The sequence below is a fragment of the Hyalella azteca genome, unplaced genomic scaffold (assembly GCF_000764305.2).
Source record: "Hyalella azteca isolate HAZT.00-mixed unplaced genomic scaffold, Hazt_2.0.2 contig17590, whole genome shotgun sequence".
Lineage (NCBI taxonomy): Eukaryota > Metazoa > Arthropoda > Malacostraca > Amphipoda > Hyalellidae > Hyalella > Hyalella azteca.
In genome coordinates this window covers 288,234-304,401 of record NW_025947367.1, presented here as the reverse complement: position 1 = coordinate 304,401, position 16,168 = coordinate 288,234, and the positions used below count along the sequence as shown (strand labels likewise).

Here is a 16,168-nt window from a genome sequence, read left to right as displayed (position 1 = left end):
ATCCTGCACGACTAACCTCTAGTCTAGCCTGAACGAATGGACCAGCATGCTGGACGAAAGGGAGACAGTAGATGCAGTGCACCTCGATTTCGCCAAGGCATCTGACAGTGTCCCACATGAGCGGATATGAGAAGGCACGGTTGCAACGACAGAGTGATGATGTCGAAGTCGACAATGGAAAAAGATTTAGGAGTTAATATCGACAATGAGTTGAAATTTGCCAAGCATATTGAAGGTTAAGTTAATAAAGCCAATAAACGACTTGAACTGATCTCACGCTCTTACGAGCACATAGATGCTGAAGCGATGAAACTGTTGTTAGTCGCTGTCGTGCGTCCGAACTTTAAGTTTGGAAACGCCCTGTGGTCACCAAACCTATAAAAGGATAAAAATTTAGTCGAGAGTGTTCAAAGACGTGCAACAAGGATAATTCCGAGATTAAAAGGCAAGCCTTATGAAGAAAGATTAAAGATTATGAAGCTTCCAAGCCTCCGTTATCGACATCTGCGTGGAGACCTCATTGAAGTATACAAGTTTACCTACGATTTACATAAGGTCCCAGAAGGATTACTGGAATTTGAAACAAGAAACAAACACCAGGGACCACGGATATAAACTAAAAAACTGCGTTGTAACACATTCATGCGACAACATTTCTTCTCGCTTCGAGCCACCGACATGTGGAAAAGCCTCCCTGATAGCATCGTTGACGCTCCGAGTATGAACGCATTCAAGAATAGACTAGACGAAGCTATGCAGGAGCATATGTTCAGTCTTGAAATGCCTATCAAATTACGGACCAGGCAATAAGTCCACCAGCTATCTCAATCAATCGTCAGTTATGGAAAGATCGGGTTCATAAGGCCGGATCCTCATGTGGAATCAAGTCACGAAAAGTACAAGAATCGGCCGACATTTCTTCAGTGCCGACATTTCTATTCTATTCTATGAGTTGGACGGCACGTAATTGAATCATCATGTTCATCAGTCGCACTTTGGCGGCCATGTTCTTCTTCCGTCGCTTTGATTTACTTTCGCGGGGTTACTCTTCGCAACAAGGATAACGTCGAGCAGATGAATTCACAAGTAAATAGAATTAATCAATCGCTTGAAATATCCTTACATTTACCACAACTATGTACCGTCTATGTTGAAGCACGACAATTGCGTGCTCTAACGGGTTAAAACTCCAACCAATGTCAGCAGTTGATACCTGTGTACCTAAGATTACGCTTGGTGGAGTCAAAAAGTCCCAGTGGATGAACGGTGCAGTTAAGGCTCAGCTAAAGACCATGAGAGAAGCCTACAAGCGATATTTACGAACTCGTAGCGATTCTGATTATAACATGTATGCAAGGGCTCGAAATCAAGCTAAAATAGTTTGTCGCAATGCAGTGAAAAACTTCGAAAAAAATATTGCTAAAAATGCAAAAAAGAATCCGAAAGCCTTCTTTTTGTACGCTAGTTCGAAGTGTAAGTCAAAGAACGGTATTTCTGATTTGAAAGTAGACCAATGAAAGATTTCCTCCGATGAGGGCAAGGCAAACGTTCTTAATCAGTTCTTCAGCAGTGTATTCGCAGATGAGGACTTGAACAGTATTCCAGATATTGAGGAGCGCCCAGTCAGCTCGAAGCTAACAGGTTTTGAAATACACGAAGAAGAGGTTCTCAAGCGCCTGGTAGCTCAAAATCCCAACAAGTCATGTGGAATCTCGTGCCTGCTGTACTATTTTATTCAACGTGTTGCTTTTAAGTTTTCTTTACTGGAATAAAAGGCAAGTTTTACCGTGTTAACCGAAGTTTTACTGAACGGAATCCTGGTGCAATAGAGTGCAATTGAACATTTTACAAGATAGTTGCCGGCGTTTGGCCGTGGAGCTCCGATCATCCTGACAAGATTAAAGGTAACGGCACACGTCCGGTGACAACCTCGGGAAGAACAATGAACAGCAAGATTACAGTATGAGAAGACATGGTTGCAACGAGAGAGTAATGATTGAAAATCTAGTGTGGAAAAAGATCTCGGAGTTTATGTCGACAAGAAGCTAAAATTTTCTAAGCATGTTGAAACGCAAGCTAACACATCCAACAAACTTCTTGGATTAATCAGACGCTCATACGAGTTCCTAGATGCAGAAGCGACGAAGCAGTTGTTTGTTGCTGTAGTGCGCCCGAATCTAGAGTTTGGAAATGTTGTGTGGTCACCGAGATTTGAAAAGGACAGAAATTTACTAGAGAATGTTCAAAGACGCGTAACAAGGACAATTCCAGGCTTGAAGGGCAAGTCCTATGAAGAAAAATTAAAGATTATGAAGCTTCCGAGCCTCAGTTATCGACGTCTGCGTGGGGACCTCATTGAAGTATACAAGTATGCTCATGGTTTATACAAGGTCCCCGAAGGATTACTAGAATTTGAAACAAGAACCAACACCAGGGGCCACAGCTATAAACTAAAAAAACGACGCTGCAACTTCTCCACGCGACAAAATTTCTTCTCGCTTCGAATCTCTTCGACATGTGGAACAGCCTCCCCGATGACATCGTTGGCGCTCCACGTATGAACGCATTCAAGAACAGACTAGATAAAGCTATGGAAAAATATATGTTCAGATTTGAAATGCCTAGCACCATATCGAACCCAGTGGAAGTCGAGTAGCTATTTCAAACTTTCGTCAGTCATGAAGAAATACGGTCAAATGACACGATTTCGATCTTCTGTGAACAAGGCACGAAAAGGAAAAGAATCGGCGACAGGCCACATCAGGCCTACACTGCAGCGCCGAGATCACTATGTTATGTTATCACTAACTGTTGCACTGAAAATAAACGGAGTGAACATTACATTACTATTGTTTTCTCTCCGGTGTCCAGTTAATTTCAATTTTTCAGTGCGTTGAAAAAATATATCAGTAGATTATATGTAAACTACTAGCTTAGATCGGCCTCCGCAGTTTAGCCTATCAACTGGATATTGAGGATTTTTTGTGGGAACTGATCATTCTGTTCTGAATTTTTGTGGGAACTGAACTTCTGTGGGAACTGATCACCTCTTAGTCTGCTGTTGTTGCAGAGCAACAAGTTCTGCCAGCCGAGCACCTAACACGGGCCGGCATAGCAGCAGGTGATCCCAATGAGCTCAGCGTTTGAGTCCTCCGCGGAGGTAATAACGGAGGTCACCACGTAGTTCAGGAGGTTATTCACTGTACGGCAGCCAAAGTAGCGCAGGTATCCCGACGGTAGTGCTGGCTGCGCGCCCTGGTTGTCTCCTGTTGGGGAGTATTTATAATTTAAAACGCGTCTTTTGTGAATTCCGCATTCATTTAATCAAGACATCTAGCCAGGCGACGTGGTTTTGCAAAATATTCATCATGCGGGGTATTGAATAAATAAGATTTCATGGCATCGTTCATTGAAAACTTATGAATTACTGCACTACACTAGAAGGTGGGACATGGTCGGTGCTTGTCATCACGCGAACTGCACACGTTCCAAAGATTTGCGAGTTGATTGCTAAACAGATGCACTTGCCAGGTATAAAATCAGCTGACTTTTATACCCAGCTGCCAAGCTGTATCGAACACTGCGGTTCATGAAGATTGAGAAGAAATAAGCGACATGCATTTTGTATTCATGCATTTAATACCGCATTTATTCTAAACCCCAGGAACTGAAACCGTCGAGATGCCTACTCTATACGCTCGCACTTATTTCAGTTCGTTTGTTTTGAAAATTATTACTGTGCGCATCTCGGAAATGTAACCGCATGGAATAGTTTGGAATGTGTCTAAGAGAAGGTTGAAAATGGCAGGTTTTACACACGCATGATTTGCTAAAAGTACTGCTGAAGTGCCGAAGTACACACTGTAAGCAAGTCAAAGAAACAGACCATTTCAATCCAATTTCATGTTGCGTAGTTGCACACCAGTCAAAAAAAAAAAAAATTCAGTAAATCTCGCTTCGAATCACCGACATGTGGATCAGCCTCCCTGATTACATCGTTGGCGCTCCAAGTATGAACGCGTTCAAGAACAGACTAGATAAAGCTATGGAAAAATATATGTTCAGACTTGAAATGCCTAGCACCATACCGAACCCGGTGGAAGTCTAGTAGCTATTTCAAACTATCGTCAGTCTTGAAAAGATCCGGTCAAATAACACGATTTTAGATCTTCTGTGAACAAGTCACGAAAAGTACAAGAATCGGCGACTGGCCACATCAGGCCTACTCTTCAGCGCCGACATCATTATGATACGTTAGGTTATGTTATCAATACACGTCGATTCGCTTGTTGCCTTTTCTTCAATTTTCTCAACTTGGAATTCCAATACCTGCACATATGATTCCGGCGTAATTATATGTTTTATTAGTTTATCATTATTAGTTTATTATTTTTCCGGCGTAATGATTAGCACATACGAGTCTAGTCCATTAGCGATTTTCTTTGGTTTATTAATACAGCTGTGCGTAGCGCGCAACAGCGCACTTCGCTATAACCTCACAAAACTCTTGCATCAGATTGGCGTAGCACAGGGGATCAGGAGAAACCCTGCTTAAATCAAACATGCCCTACAGTGTGACGTTTCTGTAGCCAAAAGTACAAATTTTAGTTTCCATCTCCGGTACGATTGTCTGAAAGTTTTTGGAATGTCTCCGTATTTTTTAACGAAAACACTCTGAAATAACAATAATTTTTATTTACCATGAAAAAGCTTTTTCATAAATTTTCTATGTTCGTTTGATTCTAAATTGTCATTTTATTTTTTACTCAATATTTTTTTAATTTAGTCGCACGAATTGGTCATACTTGTATTCTTCGCTTTTGAACTGGTAATGGAGCTATTCCCAAAAACAGTATTACGTAGAATAGGGTAAATTTCTTGGCATTTTGCTGTTTCTTTGCTATTTAAGTAACTACGTATTTAACCCGAATTTTTCTCGGAATAAGATAATCCTATTTTATATTGTTTAAAATGCAGTTTTTTCTCATCGCTAGTGTGCCATCTGCTATAGAATTAGAAGTTCTGTCAATCAATCAAAACAAGGATTTTTGGCACAGTGTGTAGCCGAGCGTTACCTGCGAAGCATTTGGTCGTGTTGAGCGCACACGGAGGCACTGGTGGAGCGCACGGGCCTGAGCCTCCCGCGAAACCTGCAAACCAAGTCATATATCGGCTTCACGTGGCACAAAAATCGCAAAGCCTTATTTACACGAACATTGCACTTTATTTGCGGATATCTTATCAACAATTATTATTTCTTTGGCGCGAGTTTGGGTAAAGATTACCTGCGTAAACGCTGCCAGAAGCTGTGCAGTTCCACGTACGGGCCGTGGCAGTTCCTGCCATGGAAACAATTGTTCTGGATTTAGGATAAATTTGTCACCATATTAGAGCTCTGCGATTCAATTGGAAAGATTATTAAATAGCGCTAAAATTCCCTTTTCAATCACCAGAAAAAAATTTAGAAATTTTTTTGTTGTATACCCACGCACCAGTCAAGGCTCCTCGGAAGGTAGTGGTAGTGTTCTCACACACGAGGAAGTGATCCTTCCTGACCTTACCACCCGACACCGGCACCTGCACTACGTACGCCCCCACAGGCCGCTGTGTTGCCCCGCAGTTCTCGTTACCCGCCGGGTGAAGGCCGGGCTGCAGCGGTGGCAGGGTGACCGGGGGACCTGCTGTTGTTGTAATACTAGTATTTTTTTTAATTAGTTCGGAAAAATTATTGTAGAATTTAACAAAATATCAGTCGTATTGCCGTAAGATTTGCCACTGCATGATTTCAGACCGACCGTACAAGTTCGCAAAGTTACTCGTTCCCGTCGAGTAGAGTTTAGACTTGGATATTATTTTGGATATATTGTAATTATTTGTTTCTTATTTACTGAACCGATTGCAACCTAGTGAAGAGATAGTTTTAAAAACATTACATTGAAATTTATTTTTAATCAAGATAAAATTGTTTTTTTTTATGCTTACCAGTTTTCATATCTCATCCAAATACTAGTGCCGCGACTCGTTTCACATCAACATCTCTCGTAAAGTTTATTAATACCTGTAACACAATTATTGGTCCGATTTTTTACTTTTTTCCAGGACTTGATTCTCTCGTGAGGTCGTCATGGTTTTAGTTGTAGTCAATCACAGGAATTTGCCGCCAGACGAGAATCTCACAACGAACGACAACAGACAACAGGAATACAAGTGTATTATTCCCACAAAAGTGTATTATTCACCCAAGTGTAACACAAGTGTATTATTCACCCAAGTGCAACACAAGTGTATCATTCACAGAAGCGTAACACAAGTGTATTATTCACACAAGTGTAACGCAAGCGTATTTTTCTCCTCTTGGCCAGGAGGGGAATAATGCACCATGAAAATTTCAATGAGAGCTATGAGTTTTTTGAAGCACCATGCAGACGTGTGATGTCGCCCGTGAGTTTAGAACGACTCTTTTCTTAGCCTACATACGTATGTGGATTTACGTCAAGTCGCTGGTCTGGCAAAGCGACGCAATTTACAAAAGTTTAGGTACAACGGTTGTTTAGTGATATGTATACATTAAACAATCCTCATCCGTTATAGCATCAAAATAGTGCACTAGACACGTGCGACAATGACACATCCATTTATACAATCAGCGCCCCGCGGAAGTTTCGCAACGAAAAGATCTCGAATAAAAATCACAGCAGGGTGGCCCACTGGTTACAGTTCAGCAGGATTTACGCTGAAAGGTGCGGATTCGACCCTAAATCTGTGCGTCAGTTTCTGGTCAGAATCGGTGAGGAAGCCAGGCGGTTAAGCAAAGCAAAATTGGAGAAGTGAGCTGCGTGTTCGAGACCGCAACAAGCTGTGAATGTTCTTCGATGTTATATTAGATTATCAGTATTAGATTTTTAAATAGTTTTCAGACGTATTCCCCAAGCCAATAAGGAGTAAACACGGTTTAGCCTGTCACAGCAGCTCGTCGCACTGAGTTATAATTGCAATTAATAAAACTCATCAGAACTCCCTAATGAATACTTGAAGAGACAAATAGCGATTCATGCAGTAAATAGACAGTAAAAAGCTATAAAACGAGTTTATATACTTTGATTACTTAGTTAAATGAATCCATTCTTAATTTATTGCAAAAAAAACATGTTGTTGTTGATACACTTATTGGGATTATAATCACTAAACAAGCTAATTACCTGTAGAAGGAGGTTCTGAAGTTGTGGTCGTCATGCCGGCACCTAGTGGTGTATGTGATATTATGTTATTGCAATCGAATCTGCGCAAAATAAGTACAATATACTATAACATTCTTTCTACTATCAGGAAATTTTGCGGTGTCATCCATTAACCAAAGACTACCATATGATATTAGGCTGAACTTGTCATATACAGTGGGGGGAAATAAATATTCGTACACTTGAAAAATCGTATTTTAATGTATGTATGTACACAAACTTAGCAGGATAAGTGATTTAAATTATGTATAGAGACGCATAGTATTCAAAAATACTATCAAAAGAAATTAAATCTCAATGCAACAAAAAACAATGCAACATGTTCAGAACATGTTGCATTGTTTTTTGTTGCATTGAGATTTAATTTCTTTTGATAGTATTTTTGAATACTATGCGTCTCTATACATAATTTAAATCACTTTTCCTGTTAAGTTTGTGTACTTACATACATTAAAATACGATTTTTCAAGTGTACGAATATTTATTTCCCCCCACTGTATATATAATATAAAAAATCTAAATTTAATTCTTTCATTTGAGAAACCTGAGTAGGTTTAACAAAAAAAATTTATATGACGGAATTTTCTAGGATTAGGATACGTAATGTCATTTTTTTATTTCCAACTCATACAGAGGTGATAAAGTAGCATTTCAGATGGCACTGTGAATTTTGGAACTATCGTATGATACAAGAAAATAAATACGAGCTAATAAATCATGGGAAGGCAACGTAAGTAAAATGATATATTGAATAAATGCAGCACTGAGGGAGCTGTAATTCACTTATAATTATAAGTGAATTCTTGATGTTAACAGAAGAAGCATCAAACAGTTTCTCTGATTTCACCGACATGAATACATCACAGTAAATTTATCAGATATATTTGCTTTGTACCGTCATAGTAGCAGGACGCGTTGGCGTCGGTGCCGGGCTGCAGCGGCAGCACGGTGCTGTACAGCTGGCAGCTCAGCTGGGCGCCGCCCCAGGAGAAGCCCACACAGAGCACTCCTGCACGCCAGAAAATTTAGCCTCTCTAAGATAGTATTCATGTAACTTCCGTGCACTCAAGTCTCATTAAGCTTAGTCCACAGTGCTGGTGACCTCACAGTCCTCACACAGCTATCTCATAAAATTGAGTGTACTGTGCTGGTGACCGCGCAGTCCTCACGCCACTTTGTCGCCGTCCCCTTAAACTTTGTTTTGATCAACTAAATTTTGATAGTGGTAATATTAATTACTGTTGCTTAGTTTAATGCATCCCAAACTTTTTACCTGTTCTTCACTCTGAAAGAATTGAAGATTTTTAAGCTCCCCCAGAAAAATATGCTCGTACCTGTTTGGACGCAACACAGTCCCGCGCAGGGCGCTGAGGCCAGTACCTGTTTGGCCGCAACACAGTCCCGCGCAGGGCGCTGAGGCCCGTACCTGTTTGCCGCGACACAGTCCCCCGCAGGACGCTGAGGCCCGTATCTGTTTGGCCGCAACACAGTTCCCCGCAGGGCGCTGAGGCCCGTACCTGTTTGGCCGCAACACAATCCCCCGCAGGGCGCTGAGGCCAGTACCTGTTTGGCCGCGACACAGTCCCCCGCAGGACGCTGAGGCCCGTACCTGTTTGGCCGCAACACAGTCCCGCGCAGGGCGCTGAGGCCCGTACCTGTTTGGCCGCAACACAGTCCCGCGCAGGACGCTGAGCCCCGTACCTGTTTGGCCGCAACACAGTCCCGCGCAGGACGCTGAGCCCCGTACCTGTTTGGCCGCTACACAGTCCCGCGCAGAGAACAGTTCTGTCGACGTTGTGGGCTGCGATGAGCGAGCCCTGGCAGCCCGAAGAATGCAATTTTTTGAAGACACGATTGCTCGTTGACACAGATAAACCTATGAGGATGGTCTCTAAGAAAATTCCCGATGAGACGATCTTAGCAATCATTTTTATTTATGTTACTTTCTGTGTTCGTAAAGTTACAAAAAGTTACAGTAAAATTATGGGATCGGGACAAATTTCTTTAGGATTTGACGAGTTAGTTATTCCTAATGCGCGTTCACTGGAAGTTGTCCAATTTTTAGAACCGATAGCGAAATCTTTAGTTTCCTGTCAGAACTAGTTTTACTGGAATACGTGTCTTTGCATACCAATTTAATTCAAGCCATATTCACCATAATTCAAATTTGACGGGAGTCAGAATTACGAGTTAACGGAAGATGTCTGGGTCGTGTGGACGAGTTTGTGCTCGCACTCTCAGCGTCTCGACTGATGGCTTGGCTTTTAAGCCTCTACAATCAATACAGTGAATGCCCATAGAGCGGCGAAACGAGTCACGGTCATAGTGGTGTCTCCCAATCTTCGATTAGACCATTAGAGCTTCAAATGCCACGTATTGAATACCGTTCAAACCAAATTTAATTTATTTTGATTTAAATTAATTTATCAAAAATTTAATTTTTCAATGAAACTTCTATGATAATGGCAACCAAAATCATAATGGTGTAATATAATAAAACTTTGAAAATTCTCTCATAAAATGTTTATCATCAGAAGACATACGTTTAATTTTATTCCTTTCAAACTCTTATTTATCCCACATATAGCTACTATGCAATGCATTTATAAAAAAAAACATTCCAATTTTGTGGAATATTAAATTCAAGGAGTATCTTTGAGTATCTGGGTGGCGGGAAACAGTTTTTTTCGGAAATCACTATCTGATTTTAATTGTTTGTTTTTGTAGAGACCTGCCTAATGAATTCCCTTCAAAAGATTTCCATATCAAACAATTTTTGAGTTGCGTCCAAGCCGTTAAATCTTGCAGCTTTATACCTAGTAGCCTATGGGAATAAAATTTCCCGGTCACGCTTTTTCATATAGTTAACATTAAAGCAATCTAGTAGCAATGTGAGACGGCGAAAAAGTGTCATACGTGCCTCTCCTGAGCAAGAGGATTACTGATTAACGTAAAAGAAGCAAACATTTTAATCAATGCAATTTTTAATCACAAGTCAGCACACAATTTTATGAACATTTCAGGTGGTCTATTCAATCGATTCTACATATGAAAGAATTAATTTTCATTATATAATAGCCTATTCCCAATCCAATTCAATTCCATGCAAGATTTTCGTGTGAAAATCATTATAAAGTTCCCACGTAAGAGTTCACGGTTAGTACTAAAAGAACGCGTTTTTTTTTTTCATTAGCGTCGACTTTCAGTGAATATTTGTAAAGAGAGAAAGTCTCTTTATGCCAAATGAAGACATTTCTCTGCTTGACTTGATTCTATTTCTTATGTAGCCGTCCGGCTTGCGTTCTCCCCATACTGTTTGTAATGCCAGTGTTACGATTCATATGCTAATTCCATTGCTTGCGTGTGATAAGGGAACGTTGTCAACCGACGTTTTTGATTGATGAAATTGTTTATTTGTTCATCTGAGACCCACTTCATCAATGACAGTCTGTCTCACCTGATTGCTCCCAACTGATGAGACATAATAAGGGAAACAGAAAAATTAATTATTTTATTCTGGTGTAGGTCTTCTACCTATTGTGGCAATTACAGCCTCAATTCTCCGAGGTATTGTTTCGTACAAATTGTGAATTGGTTTCCAAAATAATTTTAACTAATTCTTAATTTATACATCACTCTGATCGATTTGAAGCATTTATATTTGAGACCGGAGGTATTCTAAGTGCAGCTTTTCATTAGAATCTAGATTTGTGCATCTCACGCCGAAGCGTTTTTGTGTAAACTGGGTTCTGTAGGTGTCGATTGTGGTTTGCTATAATTTTAAGAGCCGGTGTCATTTGATTATACCTACTAATTAGTTTCAGAGGCTGATGTCCTCTCTCGCACAACTTCGACTTTCGGCCCAGTGCTTTGCTGAGGACGTTTCTGCTTTTTCTTTCAAAAGCAGTCATTTCTACGAAGACAGTGCCTCTTGACACGTCAATCATTCGGAAAGTTTCTGTCACACCATGGTTGAACTACACTAGTATTATTATTCAATCATGCTGCCACACGTACGTGCACCAATAATTTGGCCACGTTGAAACTCGGAATTGTTAATGGTGTTGCCATTTTTATTAGGTTTTACCCACAAAAATGATATAGAAAAATCTGTTAAAGCATAAAATATAAATAAGCAGCAATAATACATTAGCAATAAAACAATAAAATTGAAGTTTTCAAGTTTTTATTGCTTAAAACGTGTTCAAAAAGTATGATGTCCAAATGTTAGTGGTTTCCTTTATTTTTTGCCCTACCCCTGTGTATTCAGCAGTTTCAGACTAATATCTGTTCCCATCTCTCCAGGAGCAGTTTACTGATCCCTCCAGCAGTGCTTAGTCAGCGGAGAGTCAACAGCAAAGGCTTAATTAAAAAAATATTAGAACTTTAGCGGTGACCTCATGAGCCGCAGGCATGAGTTCCTTGTCATCTAGTAAAACATGGTTGAAATAATACAATTAATTTTGTATACGTTATTACTATGCTAAATATTTATAGTAATTTATTAGTTCAACCATGCTAATAACCGGCTTTACCGGCGAAGCCTCCCGGAGCGCCAGTAGAATGGAGGCCTATCAAAGGATCAACTTGTGGGTCGATCTGTTTACACTTCATGAGTGTGATCGAGTGTTGCGATATAAATAATGATGACGTTGATAGAACACAATTCGTATTACCGATTACGGAGCTCCTAGTGCGGAACGCCGAACCTAATTTTCAGACGTAAACTTAATCAGGCTCATATAAACTGAATGTTAATCATTTGGTTCAGCAAAGTACCGATTACCGAACTACAAAATAAAATGTAGTTTATGGGAGATGGATTCGCTGCTGGAGATAAATTAATGTTTGCCACAACTATGGCTTGGACGGGGAACGCAGCCGTGCACCAATCAGCCCTGAAAGGAACGCCTAGCATATCTCCAGGTGACTACCAATTAGCAGCGGATTAAGATCATGATAGTCCATTCGAAGCACCGCAGTGGTGGTCTCCAACAGCCGTCCCGCTAGAACGCAAATGAAGAAAGTTTAAGCGTTTGCCCGTTTCGGAATTTTTAATGCCGGCTGTCGCTTTGGCATGATAGGCTTAAATTGCGCCATTCTTCATTGCAAATTTCAATAATAATAATTTCATATTAATAAGGAATCGATTGAAATATTCCACGCATTTTCGTCAAAATAATAAGCAAGCGTGAATCACGTGATTTATTAGCGTAACATTCTCTTAACTAAGCTGACATTACGTTTTCTAAGGAGATGCTTTATTCATGATAACCATGGAGTGAGCATTAAATGATATATTCGAAAAAAATTCATGTAATATTCACACTAAATTTTCCAACGCGAAATTCTGGTCATCTTGTAACGTTAAGAAGACGATAATCATTCATATCGATATGTCCAGAAACGTACGAGTATATAATACAAATGTGGTCGCAGCATGGGAGTGTGTGCGAGGTAAATGGGAACTCTCCTGAATCTGCGTGACCGTGGACTAAGAAGTCCTAAACTCATCATAAGATCGTAGAATTTAATACCGCCGGCAACATGAGAGATGCCACAGGCTGCTGCACAGACCGTATTTTTATAACTAGCGAATTTTAAATCATAGTTGCGAAATTTAAATGACATTCAACATATGTTGATTCAATACAAAATTCGCAGGTATTGCGAACTTTATAGCCTTTAAATTTGGTTGAATATTGCATCGTTGAGTTCCAAATATATCAGGAAACAATTTCGCTGAAGCCATTTTTCAATTGCACATTCTATTGGCTCGCTCAAATTCGTTGGAAATTCGAACCACTTCTAGGCTCACAAAAAAAAAGTTTTGTCAAAGACTAGGTACGGCATGCAGAATTTTAGTGGATCACGGATACAAAAACTCTGCTTATTAATTAAAAACGGTTTGAATATTTCTTTCATTAAATGTTTGTATGAAATAGCAGGACGGTTTTTATACGACAATTTATGGGAGACTGTAACATATAGGACGAACTCACATATGTACCCAACCAAGAGATAAAGTTCAATCTCGATCTTGAACTGAAAAAATTTTAGCCTGACTTAGTCCACTGAACTGTCCCAAGTCGTTCAATGATCCGGCGAGCTATTCACGTGCAAGATCACAATAGCAATTTTCCACTACAATTATGTTAATATCCAACCGGCTAAAAAAATGAGCTTCTTCCGACACATTGCCGGGCAAAAGATGTAACTGTAAAATAAATTATTGTGCAACATAACAATTCTTTCCGTTACACTCATGTATCAACTTGAAACGACACTCAATTAATGATTGGTTTGAAACCATTTATACAGATAAACCTACGTAAACAACTAATGAATTATGAAACAATATCCTGCTTGTAGCTTAGAGTGTAAAATAAAGGTGAATAAGAGTTGAGTACTTCACATCATGTACTGTGCGACTGTTGAGGCAGCAAACTACAAATTAATTGGCAATTACGCAAAACAGTTGGTCGAGTTACAATCAAATAAATAAGTTAAAACAAGAAGAGAATAAATACACAAGCTAAAATAAGTGAGCCGGATGTCGAATACGAAGATGCACACAATTAACTTGATATTTGCAAGATTAATTTATGGGGGCAAGAAATTAGCGCAATTAATTTTGTAGTTTGGGTATCGTTCAATTCACAGTCATCATACTTCATCCACAGTAGTATTGAATTTCCCGACTTTAGCTCTATCATGCAACACGCTGAACGGTTTCTTGTTCAGAGTTTTCATCATAATTGATCTTAACTCATCTCTAGACAACGGGATGGCCGCCCCAGTCACAGGGTCGTTGTATTCCTGCTCAATTTTGTGGAGAAGCTTGGTTAACTTCATGCCCTCGGCAGGCCCTGCACGCAAAATGCGCTTCAGAGAAGACCGCCACTTGAAAGCCTTGAGGCCCGTCACTGCATCCACGGACACAGACTCCAAATTGGCCAGATCTTCACCCCTGCTTCCTCCATGAGTTGGACGGCACATAATTGAATCATCAGGTTCATCAGTCGCACTCTGGCGGCCCTTGTTCTTCTTCCGTCGCTTTGATTTACTTTCCCGGGGTTCACTGGATACCTCTTCATCTTCTTCGTGTTCATCTGATGGGGAATTGGTAGCTGCTAAGCTGTCCCCATCAAAAGATACTTTCCTTTTTTTACTTTTGTGGGACGTTTCGTCAGGCAGGGAAGAGTGGTCAGTTTCTGGATTTTTTTGCAAGCTTTGCGTTTTTTGTTCTTTCATTTGCATATCATCAGCAACACCATTGGTCACTTTTTCTTCCAAGTTTTGTCCATTTTGTACAGCAGAAGAATTTTCTTTATCTGCGACATTTTCTGCACTTGCATTGTCAGCCACAGCCATCGCTCCTGACACCAACTCCCATAAACCCTGGACGATCTGCTCGCTGGATACATTCAGATTGGTGCGGACAAAATTCTGGAAAAAAAAATAATAATAATCACAGAGAATAGAAACTTTAGTGAGAGCTACACCATCAGCAATGAATGCCGATTACAAGAAAAGTAAACGTGAGAGAAAAAGAAGTTAGATCAATTATTTAAAAAATCCATTATTTTAAAGTAAGATTAGTCACTGAAAGCATGAGCATCGTCACATTTTTCAATTGAAAACCAGATCTATGACACTGCTGCAAACCTTGGTATAGAACATTCCTAGATATTGAATGAAAATTAGGTTCAACATTATAACAACAGCTGTTAGAACTTATTTATGGAGTTTTGGCGCATAAATATGGGAGCAAAAATTGACATGTCCACCAGATATGTAGCACAGACTTGAAGTAATCTACTAACCATGAATTTTTTCTCTTTCCTAGGAATGTTAGGCATTTCCAGCATCTTCCCGACCATTTTTTTCAAGAAAGGCTTTGTCTCTTGTTTATTAAGATGATTTTTGACCTTCTCCACCCATAAGGCATTCTTGTCCAATGATGTTTTAGGGACATGATGGCTGCCATGATACTTCTCACTTTCAGTGATGCACTGAGTATGCTCAGTAAAAGAGTAACCCCTGCAAAATACAGATGACAATTTAAAAAAATGCAAAAGAGACATACTTAAGATGGAGCAGCCTTGAAGTGCAAAGCTGCACTTACATATGCAAATAATTGTATCCAAGCTACTTCTGTTGGCAAAGAAAAACTATAAATAATAGAGTAGTACTGGGTAATTGAAGTTATTAGGACAGGATATGGATGTAAATGATAAAGAATAATTTGGGAACACTGATAGTGCCATTTTAAAAATTTAGTCAACAAATTTATACAAATTTTTGTGCTTCTACAGCAATATTTGAGCAAATTCTACATTAATGAATTAAACTCAGATTTTCAGAATATTCTATTTCTAATTACATAGAATTGTTTTTGTTTTTAACCTGCTTAGTGATGACGGAGCATTTTTAAAGACATTCACTTCATGTGTGAATGAAACTCAATACACTAAGAGGCATTCAGACACATAAAGTTCAAGAATCAGCGACAGGCCACATCAGGCCTACTCTTTAGCGCCAACATCACTATGTTATGTTATTTCATTACTATTTAAAACACCAGGACAAACAGAGGCATTTCCAGGTATAGATCATCTTACAAGAGTATTCTCTGTTATTCTTGTTTCAGACATAAATTATAAGAAATTGGCATCCAGTAGGAAATTGAATTGATAAATAATTGAATCAACATAATACATTATCATCCAAATTATCTTCATGAGCAATACAGCTCAATCATAAGTGAAAATAAGTAGAAGGAATCCTTACTGAAATTCTTTGCCACAGTCCATACAACTGAATGCCGAGTCTCTGCACCGGAATGTGTGCATTTTAGCTTGCTTGCTCTTGAAGGAGCTCCCACAAGCAGAGCAGACAAAAAACACCATTTCAGTGGATTTATTTGC

At 39.6% G+C, this 16,168-nt stretch overlaps 1 protein-coding gene and 1 long non-coding RNA gene across 2 annotated transcripts; both read right to left on the bottom strand.

Moving 5' to 3' along the window:
- Nucleotides 1–240: 240 nt before the first annotated feature.
- Nucleotides 241–5,342, bottom strand: LOC125179448. Its single transcript, XR_007157269.1, has 4 exons — nt 5,286–5,342; nt 5,076–5,150; nt 3,048–3,266; nt 241–375 (listed from the first exon to the last, which is right to left on the bottom strand). It is a non-coding gene; the product is annotated as an uncharacterized LOC125179448 (long non-coding RNA).
- Nucleotides 5,343–13,645: 8,303 nt separating this feature from the next.
- On the bottom strand, nt 13,646–16,168 carry LOC108668439 (cell growth-regulating nucleolar protein). The gene is made up of 3 exons (XM_018155665.2): nt 16,032–16,168; nt 15,065–15,281; nt 13,646–14,687 (listed from the first exon to the last, which is right to left on the bottom strand). The coding sequence occupies exons 1-3, from the start codon at nt 16,148–16,150 to the stop codon at nt 13,905–13,907; spliced, it is 1,119 nt and encodes a 372-aa protein (XP_018011154.1). The 5' UTR covers nt 16,151–16,168; the 3' UTR covers nt 13,646–13,904.

Coding starts and splice junctions, on each gene's coding strand:
- LOC108668439 (XM_018155665.2), bottom strand. CDS start 16,150: ATGGTGTTTTTTGTCTGCTCTGCTTGTGGGAGCTCCTTCAAGAGCAAG. Junction 15,282..16,031: donor GACTGTGGCAAAGAATTTCA/GTAAGGATTCCT, acceptor TGTATTTTGCAG/GGGTTACTCTTTTACTGAGC. Junction 14,688..15,064: donor GGAAAGAGAAAAAATTCATG/GTTAGTAGATTA, acceptor TTTTTTTTCCAG/AATTTTGTCCGCACCAATCT.